The sequence below is a fragment of the Danio rerio genome, chromosome 2 (assembly GCF_052040795.2).
Source record: "Danio rerio strain M-AB ecotype USA chromosome 2, GRCz13ab, whole genome shotgun sequence".
Classification (NCBI taxonomy): Eukaryota; Metazoa; Chordata; class Actinopteri; order Cypriniformes; family Danionidae; genus Danio; species Danio rerio.
The window spans coordinates 28,660,713-28,679,696 of record NC_141022.1 but is presented as its reverse complement, the minus strand read 5'-3'; the positions used below and the strand labels follow the sequence as shown (position 1 = coordinate 28,679,696).

Sequence of the window (18,984 nt, the reverse complement as noted above, 5' to 3'; positions counted from 1 at the left end):
GTAGTGTGTGTGTCTGTGTGTGCGTGTGCGTGTGCGTGTGCGCGCGCTGTCGTCCGGAGGTGTGTGTGTTTGTGTGTGTGTGTGTGTGTGTGTGTGTTTGCGCGCGCGCGTTGTCATCCGGAGCAGAGTTAAGTGCGTGTGTGTGTGTGTGTGTGTGTGTGTGTGCAATATGTGTGTGTGTGTGTGTGTGTGTGTCTGTGAAAAGAGCAGAGTGAGAAGCTAGGAGATCTCCTCAACTGTTTTTGGAGTTTTTGCTCATTAAAATAGTTAGTCGTCTGAATTTTCAAGTCCATAGTCTGTATTTACATTGACCCACTGGCAGCTAAAATCCACGCCTACACTATCGAGCGTGTATGAACTGTGATTACTTTTATATTGCTGATTAGCTGTTTGGCATTTCACTCTCTGACTGAAGGCAGTCGACCAATCGCAGCAGACTGTCATCGGTCCAATCAGCACAGATTAGCTTCGCGCTAAGGAGGGGTTTGGGAACAAATGAATCACTGGACGATTCATACGGGAGTCGCTGGGATAATTAGGTAAAAATAAATGCAGATTATAAGACCACGAAAGTGTTTTTTGACCTTGCATGCATATTAAACTGTTGTTGGAGACCCTTACAACCAAGATATGACCTAATTTCATGTATAATATGGGCTCTTTAAAGGCTTAACTCGGTTAATTAGGTTAACTAGGGTAAGTTAGGTTAATTAGGCAATTGATGAATTGGTTTGTTCTGTAGACACTATTAAGAAACAGTTTTTTTCTAGCCAAAATAAAACAATAAAGACTCTCCTCAGAATAAAAAGTATTACTGGAAATACTGTGAAAAATTCCTTGCTCTGTTAAACATAATTTGGGAAATACTTGAAAAGAAAAAATGAGGGCTAATAATTTTGACACACAAACACATTTTAATGTAGTTGTAAAAATTAGTGTCAGTTTTAGAGGTGATTCATGACACTTAGCTTTGTCTTAAATGGGATTTTGGATGACGACATAGGCACTGACTAATCACTGAGTAGATTTCTTAATTTCTGAATATTTTCAGAATAATTCATATTAAATGGTGAATCTCTAAGTGTTTACATTCAAAACACATGTGACAAGAAGGAATTTAGGAGTGCATATTATGATATACCTACACTTGACAATGGAAAACAGTGGTTAATGACCAATCTCAAGTGGATGACAAATGATAACTCCTGCTCCGTCTAAATGATAGCGGCTAGATAGTGGCTTAGTGGTAAGCACTCTCGCCTCACAGCAAGAAGGTTTCTCCGGGTGTTCTGGTTTCCCCCACAGTCCAAAGACATGTGCTATATATATATATATATATAATGGTAAATAATAAATATATATGGTCTCATGGTGTCACAGTGGTTAGCACTGTCAGCTGAGAAAAAAAGCTTAGTCCCTTAAAGGAACTAAAATGTATATTTTCTATTACTTTGTCAAAAAAACACTACATTTTAACTAATTTGTTCAATGAATATGTTACACATTAGATATAACATTTAAAAAAGACACCTATAAGTGACGGTTTGTTGGAACGCTCTTAATGAAATCCTCAGGTATACTGTTAAATTAATTGTACTGTAAATAAATTAAGGGCTTTCATACAATTGGACCCAGACTTTCAGACACTAAACCTGTTTTGCCCTCTAGTCGTCTGAAAGTAGGCCCTAAGTGAGTGTCACGTCTGATGTGTGGTGCAAGAAATAAAACAGGTGTGCAGATCCAAGTGCAGCTTACATAATTTATTGAAACAGTCCATATAAGGAAAAACAAAAACAAAACAATAAACACATAGACATCATCACAGAAGTCACACAATATTATCGACCAACAAGAGGCAAACAAATGAGGGTATATATAGAGGAACAATCAATTACCTAAACTACATAATGAGGAAGAGGGGACAATGACTATCACAGATTGACAAGACAATGAGAACAACTACGGTGTCAACCAATAATAAACAAAACAAAGGAACACGAGGCAAGGACTGTTACAGTGAGTGGAAATAGTTTTTCTAAGCTTATGTAAAAATGGAGTAAAAAAAGTGACTGACAAGATCAGTAAGGTTTGAGGTAGATAAGGAGATATGTAGGATATAAGCAGACTAAAACAGAAAGCAGGTTTTGCCACAATACAGAACAGCAACATTTGAACATTTATTCATTTAGTTTTATTTTATGAATGTGAATGTTATTTAATTTGATCTTGACCTACTAACATTTTAAATGGAACATCTGCAAAAAACAGGAACTTAAAATGACAAATTACATTCAAGAGTAATCTCGCTTATTACTGAAAAGGTATATGTAAGTATCAATGATTCCATTTGCACAGCCTATTCACAAGAATCCCGGCTGTGTGTCAGTATCAGTATTCAACAAGACAGCTGTATCCTGCCTGCCTGCAGACTCTGGAATTATAATAACACCTGCTCCTTTTGTGCATGATGAATGAACCTTCCTTAATTTTCTTTGTTAGCACACCAATGTTAGCATGATGTACATTTTCTGCATATGAATAACAAAGGGCAACACGGTGGCTCAGTGGTTAGCACTGTTGCCTGACAGCAAGAACGTCACTGGTTCGTTGCATGTTCTCTTCTTTTTGGCGTGGTTTTTCCTCCAGGTGCTCCAGTTTTCCCCACAGTCCGAAAACATGCGCTATAGGTGAATAGAATAAACTAAATTAACCATATTGTATGAGTGTGAATGAGTGTGTGTGGGTGTTTTCAGTACTGGGTTGCAACTGGAAGGGCATCCGCTGTGTAAAACATATGCTGCATGGATAAGTTGGCAGTTCATTCCGCTGTGGCGAACCCTGATGAATAAGGGACTAAAACGGAGGAAAATTAAGGAATGAATGAATGAGGTAACACAATGGCGCAGTATGTTGTGCTGTCACCTAACAGCAAGAAGGTCACTGGGTCGCTGGTTCGAATCTCAGCTCGGTTGGCGTTTCTGTGTAGAGTTTGCATGTTCTCCCTGCGTTTGCGTGGGTTTCCTCTAGGTGCTCCAGTTTCCCCCACAGTCCAAAGACATGTGGTAGAGGTGAATTGGGAGGACTAAATTGTCTGTTGTGTGTGTGTGTGTGTGTGTGTGTGTGTGTGTGTTTCCCAGAGAAAAGCATTTGCTGCATAAAAACGTGCTGGATAAGTTGGCGGTTTTTCCACTGTGGCGGGTTAATAAAGGGACTCAGCTGACAAGAAAATGAAGGAATGAATAACAAGACCTCATTAGTTGTTCTGTCCAAACCATATGCTTTGTAAGTATTTAATTCGATTTGTTTGTTGAATAAATAAAACAGTGTTTGATATTTAGGTTATTATTAATTACTATAATAGTATGATATTAAACATAACAGAGAAAATGATATTTGCAATGTTGTTTAGAATGTTTAAAGGTCTGAATAGAGATGGATAAAAGAAAAACTGCTATTCTGTATTGATTTTTGCAGCATCATTTTCTATTAGTTTTAGGCTATCAATATTTCCCTGTGCATAATGCTTTTCAAGCAATGCAAGATGAAATCTATTCGTTAAGCAGCTCATATAAAAAAGTGAGGCTATTGTTTATTGAGTACTCCTGTTTACATGGATCTAACAAAGACAGATTAACAATATGGGTAAAAGGGAAAGTGCTCAGGGGCACCAACACTGTAAAAGTAATAATCAAAGTATAATTTAACTTTGGTTCAAAGTATAAAGTTTAATTTAATCTAAATCCAAAATATTTATTGTGAAAAAACTACATACACACAAAACAAAAAAAAATATAAAAATAATTATATATATATATAGATAGATAGATAGATAGATAGATAGATAGATAGATAGATAGATAGATAGATAGATAGATAGATAGATAGATAGATAGATAGATAGATAGATAGATAGATAGATAGATAGATAGATAGATAGATAGATAGATAGATAGATAGATAGATAGATAGATAGATAGATAGATAGATAGATAGATATTTAATATAGAGAAACTGAATATTTATATTTTACTTTACTAAAATTTCATAACTATAATTTGTTACAGCAAAATTCATAAATTATTCTCAAATTATACTCTGAAAAAAATGTTTGTAAAAACGTTTATTAAATTTAACAAACAAAACAAAAAAACAAAAAAATTAAATTTAGTAATGTTCAACTTAAATTCAACATAAACAAATTGTTTACAACCACCTAACTTAAAAATATTAAGTAAATTCAAGGAATCTTCTTCGAAATAATTTTTCAGTGATAGTTCTGACTGTATTTTAACATTATTCAAAATATTTATTTTATTTCCCAGTGATGAGTTGCAGCTGGAAGGGCATCTGCTGCGTAAAACATATGCTGGATAAGTTCCGCTATGGCGACCCCAGAATATGAATGAATGAATGAACGAACGAACGAACGAACGAACGAACGAATGAATGAATATTTAATTTTCCCAAGGAAAAAATACATAAACTCAAATAGCGTTTAGATCTTGATTAATTAATTGAATTACTTTGGCTCAATTTCAGCCACAATCCAAAATCCAAGTAAAGTTGTACTTTGGACTAAACTATAATAGATAATGTGTATATAATCTTAGTCTATGCTATTGCTGGTTGTTTTATGTTTCTAGCTTGAAACAGGTTACAAAACATAATAGTTCTGTATCTGGTCCGGTGCCTTGCCAAATCTGAGCCAAAACATATATGTTGTTTAGGATTTGTGCCATGACTGTCTGAACCAGATTTGGCCCACACTTAGGATTCCACATCAGAGCTGGCCTAGTGTTGGTCTGGATAAGTAAAAATGGTTTTGTGCCAGTATTCGACCATAGTTTGAAACAACGCCGGCCTGAGTCCTTTGTGCAGATCTGGCACAGTACTTCTGAACTGACTGTGCCAGATGATTTTTGGATCTATGTTTACACTGTATTTCCAGCTCAGTGACCTAAGTGTGGTCTTGATCTGTATTAAAGGCATGAAACTGACGTGACTGTAATGCATATTTGCCAGTTGAGAAATGCATCCGGTGTTGTCTGGGTAATTTACAAAAAAAAAAAAAAAAAAATGAGGGGCCAGGCACCATGAGATCTTGATACAGCAATAAATGCGAAGATTTTTTTTTATTCCTGATCTGGTTTAACCACCTGGCCTATAGTGAAATACACTGGAACTCAGATTGATTGTAACAAGTGAATTAAATATTTATTTTGTGAGAGGGTCAGACAAGACCTTAAGAAACTGTGAAGGAGCAGTACACAGCTCTTCCACTCATATTTCTGAAGGTTCTGAATTTACTAGAAAATTGTGGGGGAACCTGTTGCCTTAAACAAACTTACATTTTTACCCTAGCTGAATTAACATAGATGATATTTCAAAAAGAATCTTTATAAACTGCACTAAATTGTTACTTATTAGAAATATGCATTATATAAATACAAATGAAAGCCTCAATTTTTTTTTTCCTGAGTGTGTTTTTTTGTCTTTCTAATTTACACTGTAGAATGAAATGTCAATTGTTCTCAAGTTACAGTATGTTTCTCATATTTTTTCACTAGTAAATTGATATAAATCTTATTGGAAAAGTCTTGTTCTTAAATTATTTGTAAATTATTGGCAGTACATTTACTTACAAGTACTGCTCATAACAGTGCTTTCTTAATTTTTCATAAGTAAAACCTAGTGTAAAGAACGAAAAGCTAAATGTATAAGTTTTGTAGTTTAAGATACTAACCAATTAATGTGTCTTTAAAGGACATTAAAGCACCTTCCCTGTGCTGTAGGAAAATGACACTGATGCCTCGGCTTTGTTCTTGTGTCTGTGGAATGAGTTTCATCCATCATTCTTTACAGCAGCACCGAGAACAGAGCTCAAGGGTGTTTGAGGATTATGCACTCACTGAACTGTCACAGTGACTGTAAAATGGTCACTGAATAGCACAGAGTTCAGACATCTTAAACTTATGCATCTATATTTTATTAAGGCAGGATACTGTAGATACTTACCCGGTTAATTAATTACTTTAGAAATTGCAAACATTTTTATTATATTATATATAGCACTGGGCAGAGATTAATTGCAGTTAATTGCATCCAAATTTGTTTTGACATAAGAGTGTGTGTGTATTTTACATATTTTTATGTATATGTGATACAAACACATACAGTGAGGGAAATAAGTATTAAACACATCGTGTTTATTCCTGGAAATAATATTTATAAAGGAGCTGTTGATTTGGAATTGAACCAGATAAAAAAATTGTTATGTGTAATAATAAAATATCACAGAAAGAAAATATTATTTAATACTTTATACAAAAGGCCTGTGTAATGTTGGCAGCTTAAAGACGCCTCTTATAAGGACAATGAAGTCATGCATCGCTCAGGTGTGATTTTTTTTCACAGACTTCAACAGTGTAAAAATCTTGATGGTTCGGTGGATTTCATCTATCAAATCTGATCTTTAATTTGTATTTTATGATGGATTCAAGTCAGGTGATTGGCTGGGCCATCTACAGCTTGATTTTCTTTCTCTAAAAAGCATTTGAGAGTTTCCTTGGCTGTGTTTTGCATCATTGTCTTGCATTGCTTGTTTGGTTTCAACTTTATCATCCTTGCAATGCAGATGTTGGACTGCAGCTAATATTAATTTACACTGACAAAGGGCAGAGGGTTGCTGAAAAACTACTGAGAGATTTCAGCTGCTGTCTGGGCTTTCACTACCTTTCTACATCTCCCTTTCTTCATGTGTTCAATACTTTTTCCCTGAGTCATTTCATTTTATTACACATAACTTCATTTGTAAACTAGTTCAATTTGTTTTCTTTGCATGAATTTCTTTGGTTGTTTTCAACATCTGTGGAAAATTTTAAGCCAACAGCACTTTTGGAAAAATGTGTTCTAAGAAAAATGGTGATGTGTTCAATACTTATTTCCCCCACTGTAAAACTATTTATTAAAAATGTTGTAAAGATATTTAAATGTATATATAAATTCTATCAGATACTTGTTGTATCCAATTTAAATAAACCTTTTCTTGAAAATATGCATGCATATGTGTATTTATATATGCATGATTAATATACACAGTACACACACATATTATGTCAAAACTAACTTTTATTTCGGATCCGACTAATCAATATTCATTTTTGCCCAGCACTAGTCATTACTAATAATTATAAACAAATCTCCCAGAAACAAACAAATGACACAGTTTGGTGTGTGTGCACAATTATTGCTGTTAAAGTGGAAAATTAGTTTAAAAATCAGCCTTTGAAAAGTATGTGTTGTAAAAAAAATTATTGACACTTACTGAAACTTGATACATCTTGATAAAGAAAAGACTTAAGGTGTATTTTTTTAACTGGGCCAGTCTGAACACGTGCCGGTGACCTACAAACACCTACAGCTTCTCCACGATGGTTGTCCAGCATTCTCCAGCCTCCGGCACCTATACTTCAGCTCTGCACAAGAAGTTTGGCCAAAGAAGAAATTACACTAAGTCTGGTTTCTCTCAAGATTTTTTCCTGAACTTTCGTCAATTGGCAAAGTTTGTTCCTTGCCACTGTCACCAGTGGCTTGCTTGCTTTGGGACTTGTGGAGCTGCGCATCATTGGATTTGGTCTTCAGTGTTTGCATTTTAGTAGTGAACTTTAAATGCAACGGGAAAACATCATTATGAAGTACATTGTCTCATCTTAATGGTAAAAGCAGAAACTATAAGGCAGCAATCTCCTGATTCACCTGATTCTGTGAAATCAATGGGAGCTGAACACTAATCAGAAGTGAGTGTGATGTAGTTTCCTGGCTGACTCAAGAAAACCTCATTAACCAGTCATGACAACACAAAAAGGGTTGGTATTAGTCTTGATGACTATGTAGTGTTGACAGCATGTAGAACATTGCCTGTGTATTGTTTACTGCATGCAGCCTATTTAAATCACGAAAAATAAACACTTTAAGATAAATGGCTGATCCTCAGGGTTGAACTGCATGTTCTGCTGAACTACTGGTGTAGTTACCATGGAAACAAGGCCTTGCTATTTTCTCACACACTTATAAATATTAAAAGCTGTGTGTGTGTGTGTGTGTGTAATAAAAACAAGGCAGCATGCAAACTCACTCCAGACATGACAAAAAACTTTTATTAAAAGCATTTTGTTAATTTATTTACAAGTTTTATAGTGCAAAAGAGACTAAGAATTGAGCTGGCAAGAGATCCTACCCTTCAAACAAAGTTGTGTTTAATCAATGTCTAATAGACGTCTAAAACAAAGCTACATTTGGGCTGTCAGTAAAAATCCAATAGCCCAAAACTAATCATCAAATACACAGACTTCACATGTGTAGTCAATCCCTACTGTATATTTGCTGAATAGTCTAGTTTTGTGCTATTCTTATTAAAGTCTATTTTTCACAGATGAGATAAGGCAAATTTAGCATTGTTTTAGCCAAGCCGTAGGCGTCTATTAGACTTCCATTAGACTTTTTTTTAAACACACAAAATGCACACAGGGTAATATTATTATTGGAATATAAAATCTGGTTATGAACGTTTTATTTTAAAACATCAGGTTACAGCTGTGCCTCATAATATTCCAGCTGATGGGAGGTCAAAACATGCTGAGATCTCCCCTCATTATTGTAACACAAGTCACAGGAGTCAGATCTTATCATGAATTATGAATAACACATTAGGAGCATGTTTTATAAGGATGAAAAGGGCAGTGTTTATATATATATATATATATATATATATATATATATATATATATATATATATATATATATATATATATATATATATATATATGTATATATGTATATATATGTATATATGTATATGTGTATATATATATATATATATATATATATATAAAATTAACATCAAATGTGTTTTATGGCCTTTAAGACGATCACCTTGATGTTGATCCAAAGTGGTTTGTTTCATGAATATAACACAAAAGAATAAGATAAATGTTAGAATGTGAAAGATGTGGAAGACACCTTTACTTCCTTTTAATTCTGCATAATTAAAGGAAATGGGACTGAGGCTGTCACTCAATACAGCTATAGACATTTATTTCTCACTTTCCCTGGATTAATTCATAGTAATTTAAGTAAAATAGCATTGTTGTTTTATTCTGTAAACCACTGATGGCATTTTTACTGAATTAAAAAAAGAACGCTTTGACATTTAGAGTATTTTTAAAATAAAACTACAAAAAGATGCAATGTTGTCGCTTTATATTATTATGTCATTGTTTTATATACATTTTTAGAAAACTCAATACTAATCATTAAATATTAAAAAAATAAATATTTGATGGAGTAACCCTGATTTTTAATAACAACAAGTGACAACATTTGTTATTCTGAACTGATTGTCATTTGCTGAAAAAAAGCTCTTAATACAAACATTTATATTTAAACTTTAAAAAGTTTGTTTTTTATTTTTTCAGACCTTTTCTAGTATACAAATATACAATTTTATATACAAATATCCTAAACCATATCAAAAAGATAGCTTAAATAAATCCAGTATATGTTCATTTTTAACAGGTATTTAATATACATTTTATTGAAAAATGAGAAAAAAGCTGCCCACTGTTTCAGCCCAAATTTAGGTCAAATACTGAAAAATCCAACAACTAGTCATTACAATATTTATTTTATTATAATAATTTAATTAGCTTTTGCTGTATTTCTGAACTGTAACTCATTGTACTGTATAGTCAGTAAAAAAGAGAACATATCTAAGTGGCAGTTTTGTGGGTGAAAAAGCCATGTTGATGCTAGAAGTCAGAAAAGGATAAGAAGAAGGCATCACAACACAATAACCCCCAAAAAATACTCATTACAATCAAGGTCTGCAGAAGAGCATCTCTAAACCAAACACATCAAACCTTAAAGCTTCAGTTCACACAAGTTTATAAAAATGTAGAGATTAAGAAAATGTTGCCTGAAGAAATCTTGAATGTACTGCCAGTGAATGCATAAATGTATGTTACATTTAGTCTTAGGGAGAGTTACTTTATTACAATCTTGCATTACATATTTGAAAAAGTAACAAAACGTGATTAGAATGCTAAAAATGCTTTAATCTGGGCTGGGATTGCTGCTTATTTGTAAAGAAACAGGTATTTTACAGTACATTAAAACCGAATTGTGAAGTGAATAAATCTCCGGCTGAAGGAAATGTAAATTCCCATCTGTTTAACTGTCATGCTTTTCTGGATTGCATAAAGAACAGATTGCATTGAGAAAGAAAAAAACTCTTCAGCAATTCATATTTAAGGTTTTCAAAACACATGCAGTACGAATTAATCTATTTCTCTCGACAACATGCTATATGTGTCAAGCCCAATCACCTCAATACCTCAAACTGTCTCATTAATAAAAGAGTTTCGCAAATTCTCTGGCTTTTATCTCAGCATTAACAAAAGTGAGATTTTCCTGATCACTCTGCCTTCCAATATAGACTCTTTTTTTTTGGTTGTCGTTTCTGAGAGTTTTAAATACTTATGAAAAGGTCACAATATCGGCCAATTTTCTTCCACTATTGGATTGATGTAATAAATACTTTTTTAAGTGGTCCTCTCCGTCCATGTCTTTGGAAGATCATATTAACCTAATAAAGATGCATTCACCAATGTTTTTGTATTTATTTTAAAATATAGGCTATTTTTACTAAGCTGTACAGTTTAAACATTCTTTGTGGAGCTGAATATTTCAATTCAGTTTGTTTATTTCTGTAGCACTTTTATAATGTAGATTGTGTCAAAGTTGCGTAAGAGTTTTCAGAGTTTTGTTTAGTTCAGTTCAGTGTGGAGCAAACTGAACACTGAACACTGAAGAGCAAATCCATTGATGTGCAGCTCCACAAATCCCAAACCAAGCAAGCCACTGGCGATAGTGATGAGGAACAAAACATCACTGATTGAAAGTGAAGGAAAAAACCTTAAGAGAAACCAGGCTCAGTTGGGCATGACCATTTGTCCTCTGGCCAAATACTTGTGCAAAGCTGCAGTTTAGGTGCCGGAGGCTGAAGAACTCTGGACATCCATTGTAGAGAAGCTGCAGGTGTGTGTAGGTCACTGGTGGGTAATCAGCCTGGCCAGCCTAATCTCACATGAAAACGTAAGTATTTTACGTTTTGTCAGTTTAGTGACTAATTCATACGAATTCGTACGAGTTCAGTCGTACAAAAACATAAAATTTTAAAAAGGAGGCGTGGCACCTAACCCCACCCCTAACCCCAACCGTCATTGGGTGATGAGCAAATCGTACTTAACTGTACGAATTAGATCGTACGAATTCATACGAATTAGCCACTAAATCAAAAGTTACGAATGGTGGTGAGATTGCGTTGGCCTGGCACATGGGATCAATGCGAAGACTCATCTGTCAATGTGTCTTTCAGGAATCAGTTTCAAGCTCTCCGCTCCTTCATGACCACCACAGCATCAACTCAGAATATAGCCTGCTCCAAGATTGTGGAAACCTTGGCATCATTTCTTCACAGGTCTTGGATTACATCAATAGCGCTGCACAATCTCTAGAGGCCTCGAGATGAGTATCCCCAAGTGGAAATAGAGAATAAAGAAAATAATTAGTGTAGCTGCTGTTAGTGTATTTAAACATGCAAAAATGAAGTGATGTGAATGAAAATTGTAGTTATTGAAACAAACATGTAAAGCATATGAGTATTTCTAACAAAATATCTGGTGCATTAAGACAAGAAGAGTGTGTCCTACATGTGGATTGTCAAGCCCACTCACATATATTTCTCACAAATTATTATTATTATTATTATTATTATTATTATTATTATTATATTTAATATTAATACTAATTAAAAGAGAACTTTTTAGGAAAAAAAAACTTTTTTTGTAAATTAAAAAATAATGCGATATTTTGGTTAAGAAAGCAGATAACGTAACTCGCATTACTTGTAATGTTTTACTTCAACAGTGCTCACATTTTTACCTTTTGCAAGCCACGCTTTTACTCAAATGACAAATGGTTCCTTTATATCTACGTATTAATTTCTGTTCGAGAATTAATTTCATTCATTCGAGAGTGACGGAGTGGTTTAGATGTAGTTAGGTGAAGTTGTACTGCGTCAATGACACGCTCCTCCTGAATGATGACGCACGCTTGGACCAAACGTTCCTCATCCTCACAGTGCATGCGTGCAGCTTGACGGAGATCTCTGAAGAAGAGCATCCTGCGAGAAAGGATACTACGGCGAGCTCACTGGAGACGAAGGTGCCCTGCTGTTAGTCATTAAGACAATCATAAGCCATATTTCCATACTAAAAGACATGGGAAGACTATTACCTCAAAAACACAGCAATGATCGCTGGATTTAACACGTTTATTCGAGGACCTTGATTGGCGTGTGAGGCATCTGGCTGGACAGGTGAGATTTCGTCGTTTTTCTTTCTCGTTAGGCAGAGGGGTTTGAATAGAAATCTGTTTATTGGTGAGCACGTTGCTTCATTGCAAATGTTGGATGTTAAAGGTAAATTGGCATGGATGACTAAGAGGAGGCGCTTGCGCACAACCAACGCTGGATAGTAGACACCGCGCGCGCCTTCTGCTCCATTCATAAAGTCCGTATCGTGAAATCGGTTCCTGTCTGCTAAATGTCACTCACAAACGACAGCTTCACCCGCTGCTTTTGCGTCATGTGACATCATCGAAACCAACGTCATTATTGACCGTGTCCCCAAAATAGCTTTTAGGGGATTCAGGTTGTCACAGTTTAGATTGAAGGAAAAATACAGGTTATTTAATATATACTTTAATTAGGCCTAAAACAGTTTTATTTAGTAGACAAAAACGTGCAAAAATCTGCTTAAAGCAATTATGAAACATAAAGCTGCATTTGTACTGAGGAAAGCAAAAGGGTAGGGGATAGAGGGGCACAAAACTATTTTTGGTTTTGGCCAAATCATGAACAAAGTGATGGGGTTAGACAAACCATATTTTTTTTACCAACAACACACAAGCGTCTCCTACAAATAAGCACGGAAAGTATGGCAGCTGGACCTATAGTTTCTGTGCAGTATGGCCAAAAGTGCCAATGTTAGGCTAATATTTACCCCACCTGCGGGGCAAGTTGTAACAGTCAGAGGGTTAGTTGTAACACATGCTTATGTCAGATGCTACATGTCAGATTTTACACAATTAATTTCAATTCAGTTTACTTTAAATCGTAGCTATATTTCCTCAGTATACTAGCTTAATTTATTTTTTTATTCTACATAGCACAGCATGTTTATTTATTTATTTATTTATTTATTTATTTATTTATTTATTTATTTATTTATTTATTTAACTTTTGGATAAGCACGTTTGGATTTCTTTGCATTATTATAAATTATCATACAATATATTTATTTGCAGTAATAGTAGAAAAAATATTTTTCTAATAAAAAATATTTTCTATTAAAATTTTTTTTATATTGAAATATTTTATCATATAAAAAGTTTTCAACATTACAATCAAATTTAAAAAACAACTTATTTAATTGGTGTTTAACAGTGTGTGGCTTAACTAACCCCACTGTGTTGTGTTTTCCTCAAAACGCTTGCAGTCACTGAGTGTTTTTACATCTTTCAAAATGGTTTCATCTTTTAAGATTTACATACCTACTTTCACAGATTTTTTTATTTATTTAAAAAATATTGACTATATTAAAAAATACTTTTATTCTGCAAAAATGTTTTCTCTTGTGTTTCCCATACAAAATTTTGCCAGACATGTTCAATAAATCGCAGAAAGATGTCTGCCGACACTGTGGTGAAAACCTCAGAAGCATCCCATGGTTAACCCTGAGCAAATACCTTAAAACTCAGTGTTACAGTTTACCCTGCATTACTTTGTGCCCTGTGCTCCCCTAGTTTACAATTATTTAAAAAAATAACTTAGTGCAGCCTGACATTTATGAAAGAAAAGAAGTTAAATATAAAACAGTACTGTTATGTAATATAGTACTGAATTGTCAAGAAAAAGCTGCAATCAAAATCAGACATGAGGACTATTTTTTTTGAGTATGAAAAAATTGACATTATTCTTACAATTGAACTAATATAAGTTATTTAAAGAAAGAGTTTGCCTTGCCTTGGGTTTTAAGCTATGGAAAAATCAGTGTAATTAATGATCACTGATCCACATCCAAAAATACTTGACACATATTCCTAACTTTGCTTTAGAAAGTCTCTGTGAAAAGAGCTGTGCATAGAATAAAAAAGTTGTACTGTACATGTTGACTGAAAATGCACTTACTCTTTTTGTTAAATATTCCTTTCATGCTTTTTGAGAATGTTAAAAGTCTACAACTTTGAAAGATCTGTGCTATTTTACCCTAAAACAAATAAGACTCTGAACTGCGAAATTAAGTTAGAAATTCCAGGTTAGTAACAGATCAGTAGCGAGTTTTTATAGCGTCTTCATTGTCTGCAAACAGCGTCTCCTTTGACCTGCCCTCAAAGATTTATTTTTACATCATTACAAAAAGAAGCATTCATTTTCAAAACTAAACATTCATTTAGTGCAGCTTTTCCAAAAACCTTTACAGTGTTACTTTACTTGTAACTTACCTGAAAAGGGACCCATTGGAGTGTTTACTAAAATGTGAAGTGTTTACTAAAATAAAGCCAGGGCCACATAAAGAAAGTATGCATTGTACCGTTTAATGTATAATAAAAGTCAGGATATGTATAGCTTGATTGCTAGAGGATTACACTGTATCAGTGTAACAATGATACTCACACTGGGCAAATGTGTTTTGAGTTGACTGTAAATTATATTCTAAAGCCTCACTAAAATTTAGTGACTTGAATATGTATTTAAATGATAGCACTTTTATATTTTGTTTTATGTTTTATAAAATTTATTTGATAGCACTTAACTTTACAAATGTAATGCAACGACTTTAATGAGCTCCTTGCACAAACAACCTGCTTGGATCAAATCTTTGAAGCAATCAATCTGAGTATCTCAGAAATAAAGATTAGAGAGCTGTCACTGGGGCAGTTCCTTTTTAAAAAGTACATGTTTGTACTTACAGGGTCCATATTGGTGCCTTAAAGGTACATAAAATGTTTACTATTGTAATGTTTAGGTACTAATATGTATCTTTGTTTGTCACGTTAAGGTTTTAAAACCCTTATAGTACAATGTGTACCTTTTGAAAAAATACTACCCCAGTGACATCTCTTTTATTTCTGAGGGAATAAAACTAATGTGAAATGTTTATTTTGAAAAAATAAAAGTGTTTTGGGGATTGGTGGCTCAGTGGCTTGTTAGCACTGTTGCCTAACAGCAAGAAGGTTGCTGGTTCAAGTCCTATCTGGACCAGTTGGCATTTCTGTGTTTGCATGTTGTCTGGGATTCCTCCAGATGCTCCAGTATCCCCCTCAGTCCAAAGACATGAATAAGAATAAACTACATGAATTAGATGAACCTATTTGCCCACAGTGTATAATTGCGTGTGTGAATGCAAGAGTGTATGAGTGTTTCCCTGTACTGGGTTGCGGAAGGACGGGCATTAATTTATTCATTAATTTTCTTTACGGCTTAGTCCCTTTGTCAATCTGGGAAATGACCCTTCCAGCTGAACCCATCTCTGGGAAACATCTATACACACTCATTCACACACATATACTATGGTCAATTTTAGCATACCCAATTCACCTATACCACATGTCTTTGGACTTGTGGGGGAAACCGGAGCACCCGGAGGAAACCCACGCAAACACTAGGAGAACATGCAAACTCCAGACAGAAATGCCAACTAACCCAGCCGAGGTTCAAACCAGCAACATTCGTGCTGTGAGGTGATTGTGCTACCCACTGCACCACCGCGTCGCCCAGGACGGGCATCAGCTGGGTAAAATATATGCCAGAATAGTTGTTGGTTCATTCTGCTGAGGCGACCCCTGACAAATAAGGGACTAAGATGAAGGAAATTGAATGAATGAATTTTTTTGTTCACATGTAAACCTATTACAAAGTAATTGAGGCAAACCCCCAAAACAAACTTTGAAGCCTTGAGAAAGTATTTTACATCTTGATCATCAGTTAATTTGCACAATTCATCATGTTTTCTTTCTCTCTTTTTCAGTAGCTAAGTAACATCTGGTATCGTAAGAAAATGGATGATTCACCTTCAAAGCATCTCCTTGGCCCTAAGAAAAGAGTCAAAATCCATCCGAACACAGTGACGGTCAAATACGCCACTCACTTCCCTCAGCCTGGAGACGAGGGCTATGATGATGCGCCATCTTTCGAAGACTTTGGCTCCTTCATCGAGGGGACCTCAGACAAAAAACACCTCACCGACAGCAAATCAGGAAGGACTTTTTTCAGTGCTCTTGACAGTCGGTCCAAACCGCCTGGTGACCAAAAAGAAAAAGGGGTCGGAGGTCAGCTGCAGAGCTTCGGTGAGGCCTCAGTGTTCGCCTCACGAATGACGTGGGCCGCTCTGTTTGGGGCAGCTCTGGCACATGGGTGTGTGGCTTTAATCACACGACTGGCTGCCGACCGCTCTCGAGTGCCCTCACTGGAGCTCCTCTTCATCCGCTCCGTCATCCAGGTGTTGTCCATCGGGGTGGTGTTTTACTACCAGGAGCCGCCCTTTGGACCCCAAGGCTACAGACTGCGTCTTTTCTTCTACGGTGTTTGCAATGTCATCTCCATCACATGTGCGTATACATCCTTCGCCATCGTCCCACCAAGCAATGGCACCATCATGTGGAGGGCAACCACAACAGTCTTCAGTGCCATCCTGGCATTTCTACTCATCGATGAACGACTAGGAATGACCGATGTGGTGACGGTGGTCAGTAGCGTCTTCGGCCTCTGCTTGGTCATGATTCCCAACATCGTAGGCGAACACAGATCTCTGAGTTTCTGGAAGGAAGCTTTCGGTTACACCATGACAGTGATGGCAGGCTTAATGGCGGCCATGTCCATGATCATCTACCGTGCCATAAAAGAAAGGGTGAGCATGTGGACGGCTCTTTTCACCTTCGGCTGGACCGGGACGGTGTGGGGGGTATCCACTATGTTCGTTCTCCAGGAGCCCATCATTCCTCTGGATGGGGAGACTTGGGGGTATCTGATCGGCATCTGCGTCTGCTCCACTGTGGCGTTCCTGGGTGTTTATTATGCCCTTAACAAGTTTCATCCGGCTCTGGTGAGCACCGTTCAGCATATGGAGATTGTTGTGGCCATGCTTCTGCAGCTCATTGTGCTCCACATGGTCCCCTCAGTCTATGACATCATCGGGGGCCTCATCATCATCATCAGTGTTGTCGTTCTGACGGCCGTAAAGCTTTATTGGGTAGGCAAGAGCAAAAGACAAGAGTATGAAGAGATCCTTGATTCGCCTATAAAGTGATTCCTTATTAATCAAAGTTGTTTTATTTATTTGTTTGATTATTATTTTTATGGCTTTGAATTGATGCTACTCACCTGTGATTGAGGTTACTGTGAATGTCTGAGAAAAAGATGTGTAAAGTTTGTGTCTATTGCTGAAGTGCCATTGTGACATTGTCTTTGACTGCTGTATTATGTGAAATCACAAAGAGGATATTGATACTCATCGCCTATTATGAATTGTTTTGTTTTGGCTAGGTTATGTTTGGTGATGTACATCCAAATAAATGTCTCTGCAATGACAACATGAGAGTTTCATGAATATACACATTTTCCAAACTCACTTGGTCAAGCGCGCCCCCTGTTGGTGGTTAGTGGTTATGTGATCCTCAGGAGTGTATTTGGCAACAGACTCGTTTGACTGAGTGAATCAAATCTGTTTTGGCAACAGCGATTCACACTGTTGTCTGCCAGAGCTTTTCTGTTGGTATATGATCTCATGATTTCCATTTTAATAAGGAAAATTGAATAGCTCATGGTATCATGGAGTAATGCTTTTCAGAATTTAATTTGGAAATAAAAAAATTACTTGTATTCAGAAGATGTTTTTGCAAAGGGCTATATATGTCATATTTGAGGTTAAAGTCAAAGTTTAACGTTTTCAATTGTTTTGACAGAGTGTGTAGCATTACACAGATATGCCTGGTAAAAATATAAGTTTTCAGTCTACAGAAAAGGCAATGTTTGAGCCATGCAAAACATAGATTTTTCACAAAATGATCATGTCAACTACAACTTTTTTTTGAAAAAGGAATTAATTAAGTTTTCTAAAGCCTGAGAATGTCCCTTTTGTGTCTTTTGAAAACTACAGAGATTATAAAAATGTGTTTTTTCTTTTAATAACAGCATGTATTAATAAAGTCATGTATTAATTTTAAATTGTGCTATTCATTTAACGTTTATTTGAAATCTCCTCAGTATCCACAAGGGGGTAGAAAAGGACCAAAGGATTACATTAAATCTGGAATAAACGTATAATTTATATTTTAATATATTCATATATAATATATATATACATATTATGAGAAAATACCACTGGTGGTTTAGTGGTTAGTACTGTCGCCTCACAGCAAGAAAATCGCTGGTTTGAGTCGCTGCTGGGCCAGTTAGAGTTTCTGTTTGGCGTTTGCATGTTCTGCACGTGTTCGCATGGGTTTCCTCCGGGTGCTCCGGTTTCCCCCACAGTCCATACCAGTGTATGAGTGTGAATGAGTGTGTATGGATGTTTCCCAGAGTTGGTTTGCTGCTGGAACCAATAGTATCTGGATGCAGCCTTTATGATGCAAGCTGAGACTGCATCACACAGTAATGCAATGCACTCAATGGAGTGAGTGACGTCATTGTGACGGGTAGGGTTAGGGGTGGGGTTTGGTGAGCGCATTAAAAAGCATTGGATGCAGCTCAGATTGCACTGCACCAAGTCTGCAGCAGACCCTTCTCGCTGGAACGGGCATCCGTTGCGTAAACACATGCTGGATAATTTGGCGGTTCATTCCGCTGTGGCGACCCCAGATTAATAA

General features: G+C 35.9%; 1 protein-coding gene across 2 annotated transcripts; it reads left to right on the top strand.

The window, feature by feature from the left end:
• The first annotated feature begins 12,210 nt into the window (after window positions 1-12,210).
• Window positions 12,211-18,343, top strand: slc35g2a (solute carrier family 35 member G2a). 2 transcript variants are annotated; one of them, XM_087239309.1, is made up of 2 exons: window positions 12,211-12,436; window positions 16,152-17,709. In XM_087239309.1, the coding sequence occupies exon 2, from the start codon at window positions 16,179-16,181 to the stop codon at window positions 17,424-17,426; it is 1,248 nt and encodes a 415-aa protein (XP_087095435.1). In that variant the 5' UTR covers window positions 12,211-12,436; window positions 16,152-16,178; the 3' UTR covers window positions 17,427-17,709.
• Window positions 18,344-18,984: the final 641 nt, after the last annotated feature.

Bases quoted from the DNA above. Each gene is read 5' to 3' on its own strand.
- slc35g2a (XM_087239309.1), top strand. From the start codon at position 16,179: ATGGATGATTCACCTTCAAAGCATCTCCTTGGCCCTAAGAAAAGAGTC.